This window comes from Pseudorasbora parva, chromosome 21 (genome assembly GCF_024679245.1).
Source record: "Pseudorasbora parva isolate DD20220531a chromosome 21, ASM2467924v1, whole genome shotgun sequence".
NCBI classification, from domain to species: Eukaryota; Metazoa; Chordata; class Actinopteri; order Cypriniformes; family Gobionidae; genus Pseudorasbora; species Pseudorasbora parva.
Genome location: NC_090192.1, coordinates 2,239,754 through 2,251,536, shown reverse-complemented (window position 1 = coordinate 2,251,536; position 11,783 = coordinate 2,239,754). Strand labels below are relative to the sequence as shown.

General features: G+C 37.8%; 1 protein-coding gene across 1 annotated transcript in view; it reads right to left on the bottom strand.

The window, feature by feature from the left end:
• The window catches only part of LOC137056584 (arf-GAP with dual PH domain-containing protein 1), a 45,642-nt gene that overhangs the window by 21,706 nt on the left and 12,153 nt on the right, over positions 1-11,783 (bottom strand). The window contains exons 2-3 of the mRNA XM_067430753.1: positions 9,791-9,921; positions 4,530-4,621 (exon numbers count right to left, since the gene is read on the bottom strand). Coding sequence (XP_067286854.1) covers positions 4,530-4,609 — 80 coding nt within the window. The 5' untranslated portion in view covers positions 4,610-4,621; positions 9,791-9,921. The remainder of the gene's footprint in view (positions 1-4,529; positions 4,622-9,790; positions 9,922-11,783) is intronic.

Genomic DNA, 11,783 nt, shown 5'->3' with positions numbered 1-11,783 from the left:
AATTATGTCTTACTACTGTGACAGTTTTAAATCAGAAACTGCTAAACTTCACAAATAATTACAAAGAAACATCAAGTAACGCTGAAATAATCAGAAGTAAAAGTAGACAGACTGAAATAGTATTTTCATGTAAATAAAACGAATCAGTTTACAGTGTAGAGAAGATAACACGTAACGTCCTATACAGCAGTCAAACGATGACTGAAATGAACGTTCAGCCTTTGAATACGGTCTTTATTCAGCTCTCATTTTGTTTTTGTTTTTTTGCTTAACTTTCTTTTTTGAGCATAAATCTGAACTTTAATGCTTGTAGTTTATGAATGCTTTGGAAAACAGACCTAAAGTTTAACTAAATATTAACTTATTCTATATACAAAATATAAAATAATTTGAAATCTAAAATCAAAGTTATGTGTCTAACTGAGTAGTTTCAAATTTGAAGCTGAAGACTGAGCCGCTAATTTCAAAGGTGACAATGTCCAACTTCAAAACGGTTCTCACAGGATGAGTTTCCAATAAAAACTAATGATGATTTTGATGAGTAATGATGATTTATTAATGATGATTACTAAAATATGCCACTACAGGAAAATGATCAGGCTGTAATCTACATCACTGCATGTGAACAGAACTTCTGAGCGGCGTAATGTGAGGCCCGACACACAAACAGGAAGGAAGCAAACATATCTCTATGACATGTGAGAAAACACGGCTCCTCTGTGTGTGTGTGTGTGTGTGTGTGTGTGTGTGTGTGTGTGTGTGTGTGTGTGTGTGTGTCGGTTCAGAAACCACCACAATGTGAGAATGACCACATGAAAACAAACAACTCAAGAGCCTTAAAGGGATAGTTCACCCAAAGAAGGAAACTACCCCATGATTTACTCGCCCTTGAGTCATTCTAGGTGTGTGTGACATTCTTCTTTCAGACGAGTACAATCTATAGATGGACAGATGCACTTTTATGATGGATAGATGCACTTTTATGATGGATAGATGCACTTTTATGATGGACAGATGCACTTTTATGATGGACAGATGCACTTTTATGATGGACAGATGCACTTTTATGATGGACAGATGCACTTTTATGATGGACAGATGCACTTTAATGATGGATGGATGCACTTTTATGATGGATGGATGCACTTTTATGATGGACGGATGCACTTTTATGATGGATGGATGCACTTTTATGATGGACAGATGCACTTTTATGATGGATGGATGCACTTTAATGATGGATGGATGCACTTTTATGATGGATGGATGCACTTTTATGATGGACAGATGCACTTTTATGATGGACAGATGCACTTTAATGATGGATGGATGCACTTTTATGATGGATGGATGCACTTTTATGATGGACGGATGCACTTTTATGATGGATGGATGCACTTTTATGATGGACGGATGCACTTTTATGATGGACAGATGCACTTTTATGATGGATGGATGCACTTTTATGATGGACGGATGCACTTTTATGATGGACGGATGCACTTTTATGATGGATGGATGCACTTTTATGATGGACAGATGCACTTTTATGATGTATAGATGCACTTTTATGATGGATGGATGCACTTTTATGATGGATGGATGCACTTTTATGATGGATAGATGCACTTTTATGATGGATAGATGCACTTTTATGATGGATAGATGCACTTTTATGATGGATAGATGCACTTTTATGATGGATAGATGCACTTTTATGATGGATGGATGCACTTTTATGATGGATGGATGCACTTTTATGATGGATAGATGCACTTTAATGATGGATGGATGCACTTTTATGATGGATAGATGCACTTTTATGATGGATAGATGCACTTTTATGATGGATAGATGCACTTTTATGATGGATGGATGCACTTTTATGATGGATAGATGCACTTTTATGATGGATGGATGCACTTTTATGATGGACGGATGCACTTTTATGATGGATGGATGCACTTTTATGATGGACGGATGCACTTTTATGATGGACGGATGCACTTTTATGATGGATAGATGCACTTTTATGATGGACGGATGCACTTTTATGATGGATAGATGCACTTTTATGATGGATGGATGCACTTTTATGATGGATAGATGCACATTTATGATGGATGGATGCACTTTTATGATGGACGGATGCACTTTTATGATGGATAGATGCACTTTTATGATGGATAGATGCACTTTTATGATGGACGGATGCACTTTTATGATGGATAGATGCACTTTTATGATGGATGGATGCACTTTTATGATGGACGGATGCACTTTTATGATGGATAGATGCACTTTTATGATGGATGGATGCACTTTTATGATGGACGGATGCACTTTTATGATGGATGGATGCACTTTTATGATGGACGGATGCACTTTTATGATGGATGGATGCACTTTTATGATGGATGGATGCACTTTTATGATGGATAGATGCACTTTTATGATGGATGGATGCACTTTTATGATGGACGGATGCACTTTTATGATGGACGGATGCACTTTTATGATGGACGGATGCACTTTTATGATGGATGGATGCACTTTTATGATGGACGGATGCACTTTTATGATGGATAGATGCACTTTTATGATGGATAGATGCACTTTTATGATGGATGGATGCACTTTTATGATGGACGGATGCACTTTTATGATGGATAGATGCACTTTTATGATGGATGGATGCACTTTTATGATGGACGGATGCACTTTTATGATGGATGGATGCACTTTTATGATGGACGGATGCATTTTTATGATGGACGGATGCACTTTTATGATGGATAGATGCACTTTTATGATGGATAGATGCACTTTTATGATGGACGGATGCACTTTTATGATAGATAGATGCACTTTTATGATGGATAGATGCACTTTAATGATGGACGGATGCACTTTTATGATGGATAGATGCACTTTTATGATGGATAGATGCACTTTTATGATGGATGGATGCACTTTTATGATGGATAGATGCACTTTTATGATGGATGGATGCACTTTTATGATGGACGGATGCACTTTTATGATGGATGGATGCACTTTTATGATGGATAGATGCACTTTTATGATGGATAGATGCACTTTTATGATGGATGGATGCACTTTTATGATGGATAGATGCACTTTTATGATGGATGGATGCACTTTTATGATGGATAGATGCACTTTTATGATGGATGGATGCACTTTTATGATGGACGGATGCACTTTTATGATGGATAGATGCACTTTTATGATGGATGGATGCACTTTTATGATGGACGGATGCACTTTTATGATGGATGGATGCACTTTTATGATGGACGGATGCATTTTTATGATGGATAGATGCACTTTTATGATGGATAGATGCACTTTTATGATGGATGGATGCACTTTTATGATGGATAGATGCACTTTTATGATGGATGGATGCACTTTTATGATGGACGGATGCACTTTTATGATGGATGGATGCACTTTTATGATGGATAGATGCACTTTTATGATGGATAGATGCACTTTTATGATGGATGGATGCACTTTTATGATGGATAGATGCACTTTTATGATGGATGGATGCACTTTTATGATGGACGGATGCACTTTTATGATAGATAGATGCACTTTTATGATGGATAGATGCACTTTAATGATGGACGGATGCACTTTTATGATGGATAGATGCACTTTTATGATGGATGGATGCACTTTTATGATGGATAGATGCACTTTTATGATGGATGGATGCACTTTTATGATGGACGGATGCACTTTTATGATGGATAGATGCACTTTTATGATGGACGGATGCACTTTTATGATGGATGGATGCACTTTTATGATGGACGGATGCACTTTTATGATGGATAGATGCACTTTTATGATGGATGGACTTTTATGATAGATGCACTTTTATGATGGATAGATGCACTTTTATGAAGGATGGATGCACTTTTATGATGGATGGATGCACTTTTATGATGGATAGATGCACTTTTATGATGGATGGATGCACTTTTATGATGGACGGATGCACTTTTATGATGGATAGATGCACTTTTATGATGGATAGATGCACTTTTATGAAGGATGGATGCACTTTTATGATGGATGGATGCACTTTTATGATGGACGGATGCACTTTTATGATGGATAGATGCACTTTTATGATGGATAGATGCACTTTTATGAAGGATGGATGCACTTTTATGATGGATGGATGCACTTTTATGATGGATAGATGCACTTTTATGATGGATGGATGCACGTTTATGGACTTCAAAAACGAAACAACCATTCACTGCCATTATAAAGCTTGGAGGAGCCAGGACATGTTTAATATAACTCAAATTGTATTTGTCTGAAAGAAGAATGTCATACACACTATAGGATGACTTCAGGGAGAGTAAATCTTGGGGTCATTTTCATTTTCGGGTGAACTATCCCTTTAAAGTGGCAAGGCTGTAAGTGCACTCAACAGGGACCAGGCGCACTGAGGCTCTTACCCTAATGTGGCGTGCGAGTCCTACCTGCAGTCTGTGTGCGAGGGACGGTAGTAAAATGGAGGAACTTGCTGTTCGTATTTGGCCTTTGCTGCTTCATTCCCCATAGAGGTGATAAACTACAGAGAGAGAAAGCATTGCATGGTTTACTGGCACAGTAGGAAACCCTTCACAATAAGGTTTCATTTGTTGACCAGTGCTAGGCGTAACACAGCACAACTAACACGTTATAGTTACATGTCTCGTGCTTCTAATGCGTTTTTTGGTCAAGTCTCCAGTCTGTCTAATTAATGTCATTCACAGTTGATGAGCCCCATTGACTTCCATAGTATTTTGTTTTACTACTATGGAAGTCAATGTGGCTCATCAACTGTGTTCACTGACATTCTTTAAAATATCTTCTTTTTGTGTTCAGCAGAAGAAAGAAACTCATACAGGTTTGGAACAAGTTGAGGTAGAGTAAATGATGGCTGAATTTTCATGTTAGTGTGAAATATTCCTTTAATTACGTCGTTTAAGCCTTCAGTTCTCTCTCAGTGTTTGTCGGTCTTTATCAATGATTATACGTGTCTGATGTGTATTCGGTGGGAGTTTTGTTATTAAAGAGCCCGTTTCCTGTAGTGATACAAAGTCTGATTTATTTCCACGAACCGGTTCTTTTTCGGACAGTTTGGTTCAATGAACCGGTTCAAAATGCCGAATCGTAGGTTCAAGACGTCATCATTTAAAAAAAAATGTGTTGGTTTTTGTTGGTTTAACTTAAAAAAGTAAGTAACCTGGTTGCCTTAAAATTTTGAGTTTATTGAAATTAAAAATTTGAGTTGATACAATGAAGGAAATTGGTTTAATAAATAGAAACTCAAAATATTTTATTATTTGAACCACATAAAAAATGTGATAAATCATGGCATGTTTCACTGCGTCATCAGAAATAAAACACACACAATTACCCAATATGCTTACAAAATCCTTTAATAAAGGTAATCGAATCTCAAAAAATGTTCATTGTATTAACTAAAAATTTTAAGGCAACTAGGTAACTTTTTTTTCTAAATAATTACAGTGAGGTAAAGACGCCACTATGCTTTTTTGTTGTTTCTTTTTTATGCATTTCTCAGTCTCTTGTTACATGGAGGATACATTCTGTCACATGCCTGTCCTGTCTTGTGTGCACATGTGGGTTTTGTCATGTCTAGCAGTGCTCCTGTCATTGTCTGATCCCTCCCCCTTGTTATCTGATTAGTGTTGATTTCTCCCACCTGTTCCCTCTTGATTTCTTCCCTTTATAAGCTCCTTGTGTTTGTCAGTCTGGGTTGGATCCTTGTGTAATGTCTGCGTCTCCCATCCTCCCCGTGATTCTGTTCTGGTATGTTTTTTGTTTTTTTTTTAGCAAGAATTATAATTTATTATGACAAAATAAAACATAAACACAAAACCCACAAGGGAGGGAAACCATAAGCTAGAAAATACATAAACTGAAGACATACCAACACAGGGAACCGGGAGACGAAGACAAGACATACAACGATCCGACCAAGACCGACAAACACAAGGAGCTTATAAAGGGAAGAAATCAAACACTAATCAGAAAACAATTGGGAGGGGTCTGACAATGACACGAGCACATGCTAAACATGACAAAACCCACATGTGCACACAAGACAGGACAGGCATGTGACACATTCAAATAAAGGAGTGTGTCAATATTGAAACAATCGAATAAAGTTATTTGTTTGAGTGCTGATTATTGTCTTAGTTAATAGTGTTTGCGGTTAGAGTTTCATTCACTGAGCCTTTATGCCGGAAACGACTGACCATTATTGAGTAGCCTAAACGTGCATAAATGTGGATATGTCTAAAGTAGCCTATAAAGAAAGAATAAACCAGTCTTATAAACATATACATTTCGCTTAACAACTTAAAATGTAATCTGCATGCACAATAAACTACAGTAATCTGTAGGCTATTTACATCTCTCGACAGAAATGTTTTTGCAGGTTTTAATAAAATGTTATTTAATAACAGTAGTCATAACAAGTGTTATGTTTGGTTACACTGACACAGAGAATTGCATCAACTTATCGTGTCTTTTATTTAATTTCTGTCTTCTTCTAGACCCGAGTTAACGAACCCCTACATTAATCAGGCATAACACAATGCTTCAGCACAATCAAACTCAACTGAACACTAACTCAATGCGTTATCTGACAACACTTGAGAAAACACAACAATAAGCTTTATTTCCAGGACTGAAAAATCAATCATCAGCAAATCACCTCTGCAAACTTCGACAGCTGGTCGAACCGACATGTGTCCGACAAAACCGACAAAAATAACCGGCTTCCGGTTATTTTTATTTGGACGTGCTACATGGGCTTTTGCGTCATCAACGTGGAATTAAGGCCCCGTCCACACGAAGCCAGAGCTTTCCCAATCCGATCTTTTTTCCCCTCGTTTCAAGAAATATCTGCGTCCACTCGAGATTACCGAAACCAACTAAAAACGATGTAGTTTGCATGCCAGGCCAGTGTGTGGCGCTGTAATTCTGCCACAGAAATACACTAAAAACGGAGAAGAAGAGTTGTGGCTAGAAGGGGTATAGCAGTGGTCGGAGGTGAGGCAAAATCTCACAGTAAAATAACAATAAATACATTTGCTACTTAACAGATGTGTTTTATTAACGCCTACACCTACCCCGACCCTAAACATACCCTTACAGTACTGCAGATACGGTCATTAAATGAGGCGATATTGATGTGCTCATGCCCAGAGCCTGTAGCTGTATCCCTTTACTCTTCACCGTGCCGGACGTAGTGTGTGGACATCACCGTTTCAGAAAATATACGGATTCGCTGTACACACGAAAACGGAAGATGATCGTTTTCAGATTTATCCGCTTTGGGACCCGAAAAAATATCGTATTCATGCTTCCAAAACGCCGGATCCGTGTGAACGAAACGCTGATACGGTACAACATGTATACAGCTAAACGCGTCTCCATGTGGACGGGGCCTAAAGTTCGATTCAGTTCGATTAATGAACCGCTGTCATGACAAATCCTGTCCGCCTGTGAAATTATGTCCGCAAGGACCCCCAGAGCGATTCTATTGGCTGAAAGAAATTTTAATAGGTCATCTGTTCAGAGCCTGATTACAATTCTTACAAAATCGTGTTTTGATTTTTGCTGTTTAAATTGTGTTAAAATAGTCTTTAATGTCTTACAAAGCATATGTTTCATATACTAGTACTATATACCTGAAGCTATACGTGCTTATATAAGTATATAAGATATATACAAGCATATCTCGTATATAATCTATTTATTTTGTGCACCTGTTCTGTATATTGCTATTATTATTTACATTATAGGTACATTACTATGTCATGATTTTGTATTGGTACTTAGTTTATCAGTCGAAATAATTCAGAACACTAATCAATGCTTTAATAACCTCACGTATTGATTATTGTAATTTACTGCTTATTGGGTTTCCCGCTAAAACTATCGCTAGACTACAATATGTACAAAATTCTGCTGCCAGAGTCATCCACCAAGTCAAAAGATCAGACCACATTACCCCTTTGCTCTGTAATCTTCATTGGCTACCTGTCTCTGTCCGCATCCAATACAAAATTCTCCTGTTAACATTTAAATGTCTGCATGGACTTGCTCCCCATTATTTATCTGAGCTTCTGCACTGGTATTGTCCTCCGCGTACTCTTCGGTCATCTGACTCTAGACTACTCACTGTACCTTGTTTCCGTCTCTGTACTATGGGTGGAAGATCGTTCAGTGCTGTGGCCCCGAAACTCTGGAATTCCTTCCTCTTTTCTCTACTGTAACTATATCCTCCTTCAAGTCTCAACTAAAATCTCATCTTTTCTTACAATATTTCCAATCTTTCTCTGCTTAGAATTGTTTTTCTCCTCTGTATATTTGTATGTTTATGTCCTATATTGTGTATGCATGTATATTTTATATATGTATATTTTGTGTACAGCGACTTTGAGTAAGGGAAAGGCGCTATATAAATAAAACGTATTATTATTATTATTATAACATGTTTTTGCTCCCATTATAGCGATCAATTACATATTTCAAATAAATGTGTTGTGTGTGTATGTGTGTACTTAGTATGGCAATGAACTTTATTTTTAAACAATTGCGTGTCCAAAACCATGTATAACAACTTTTGATCAGGCATTTAAAACCGCTACCAGCGGACACGATTTCACAGGCGGACAGGATTCGTCCTGACAGCGGCTCAAAAGAACGATTCGTTCAAGAACCGGAAATCACTAATACATGTTGAGTTACTTATGAACACTGATTTTAAAAAACACCCGCTAAAGACGAGCCTCAGCCAGATGAGAAAAAGTAACAAAAAACATGTTTTTCTGTCCAAAAAAAGTTATGTAACTAATTACTTTTTAGGGAGTAATGCAATATTGCAATGCATTACACTGTAAAAAAAGTCTGTAAAAATAGAGCACAATGTGCTGGAATTTTCCAGTCTGAAGAACATGCGAATCTTGATACCCTATACACTGCACAAAAATGCTTTTCTTACTGAGTAATTTTTTCTTGTTTCTAGTCAAAATTTAAAAAAATTCTTACATTAGGAAACTTTTACTAGACAAGCAAAAGTAATTGTCTTGTTTTGGGGAAAATAACTCAAAATGAAGTGAGTTTTTGCTTAAAATAAGATAAATAATCTGCCAATGGGTGAGAAAAATAATCTTAATTCAAACAGAAAACAAGATTATTTATCTTATTTTAAGCAAAAACTCTCTTCATTTTGAGTTATTTTCCCCAAAACAAGACAATTACTTTTGCTTGTCTAGTAAATATTACTAGAAACAAGACAAAAATACTCAGTAAGAAAAGCATATTTTGCAGTGTAAGTATAAAATTTTCAACGTAATGGATTTTTTTGCCTATTTCATCATCCAGAAATCAGATCTAAGCATTGGTAGCAACCCTGATTCATCAGAACTGTTATAATAGGCGTTTTGTAAATGAAATGCACCATTTGCTCGTGCGCCTCTCGATTATTCACCGGTCTGATGGTTCTCTGTGTTAGGATTATCTCAAACATCAGCTCTCAAAGGATGGCCAGGCTCATGTTGCGCACTAATGGCTTTCATCCTCAGTCTTTCATGTAGGCAAAGAGCCAATCAATCTCTGTGGCTCTTGAGATTACTGCAGATTTGGGCGGTGTTCAGGAGATCAGACAGAGCTGCGTTTCTGAGTAAACAGCCTTCAGCCCAAATCTGCTTTGCCTCACCTCTATTTCTTTATCTTCAAATGCGTCGTTCAGAACGGACTTGACCTGGCTGAGGCTGGGAATACTTCTGTGGATGAGCGAGCATCCCTGGCACACAAACACACCCAGATTCACCGACACCCAATCCGGCTCTGAGGAAGAGAAGGAAAGAAAAAGGCTCAATAACGGCATGCCAATATAATAATAATAATAATAGATTTTATTTATAATGCACTTTTCATTTCGAAGAATCTCAAAGTGCAACAATGGAAAAGGGAAAAAATAACAAAAAAAATTTATAAATATAGAATGACACAAACAATCAACCAACACATAACAGTAAAATTAGATGAAGGGAGTGTGTAGCAAAACCGGGCTTTTTCTTCAGGCAGAGAAAAATGGAGTCAAGATTGTAGCTTTAGGGGTACAACAGCTTTTCGCTGGGGCAGTACCCTTAAAATGACATCTTTGTAAATTTTTTACTCCTAAAAGGTGCATATTAGTAGCCTGGATACCAGCCGAACTCAGCCCCGCCCATAACTGAACTCAGCCCCACCCACAGTCAAATGCAGCCCCGCCCATAACTGAACTCAGCCCCGCCCACAGTCAAACTTCTGAGCTCAGGCGGTTCGGTCTGGACTTGATCCATAGAGGAGCAATTATGCCTGAACAGAAACTGACCAATGAGATCATCAGGGCGGGCTTTAGCCGATCACGGACAGATGAGCAACAGAAACGGACCAATGAGATCATCAGGGCGGGCTTTAGCCGATGATGGACAGATGATCAACAGAAACTGACCAATGAGATCATCAGGGCGAGCTTTAGCCGATGATGGACAGATGATCAACAGAAACTGACCAATGAGATCATCAGGGCGAGCTTTAGCCGATCACGGACAGATGATCAACAGAAACGGACCAATGAGATCATCAGGGCGGGCTTTAGCCGATGATGGACAGATGATTAACAGAAACTGACCAATGAGATCATCAGGGCGAGCTTTAGCCGATGATGGACAGATGATCAACAGAAACTGACCAATGAGATCATCAGGGCGGGCTTTAGCCGATGACGGACAGATGATCACGACACTGTCTTCTCACAGCTAATGGCCATTCAGTGCAATGATACAAATGCTGCAGTCATTCGTCCTCATGGAAGAAAAATTGCGTTCAACGTGCAGGCATGTGATGTGACGTTATAAATGCACGCAATGATAGTTAGATTTTTTTTTACAAACAATGCAACCAGCAGAGATGTAGAGAGATGGAGAGGAAACAGGGAGGAGAGGCACCTAATTCAATTTTTAAAATATTTGTATAATGTATTTATTATTACGGGCTATTATAAAAAAAATTAAATTAAAAAAAAACAAGTAGCTACTAATAATAACAGTAGGTATGGTTCGAATGTATTTTATCATAAATATGTCGCTATATTGCAGCGCTCCCTTAGGGCTTGCCTGTGTCCTAACTCCCAATCATATATAATATACAATATTATAGTTCACCCAAAAATTAAAACTTCATTCCTTGTTTATTTATCCTCATGAAGGTTGACTGAAGCTGTCAAGCATTAAACATCTCAGGCCCTATTTTAGCGAAGGTTAGCACAAAAAACATTACACTTTTAAAAAAGTCCATAAAAATAGAGCACAATGTACTGTATAAATATGAAGGAATTTTCTGTATAGGTTTTTGACAGGTGTTTTACCTGTATTTTGAATTACTCATTGCATTAGTTTGTGTTTTAACCTCTTAAACTCCGAGGACCCCATACAGGGACGGGAATGGCATCGTCGTGTATATACTTTCCATTTTAAATGTCTGTGGAGGAGCTCGGACCTCATATGTGGCACCATTTGAAAGCTTAGAGTCTCTTCTTTCTGGAGATATGCTTCACTTTAGGATTTGTTTTACACAAAGTAATGTATTTACACTGAATTACTCTGGTGCCATTTCCGCCTGGATTTGGCCGACCCAAATTGAGAAGCCTCCCATACACACATATA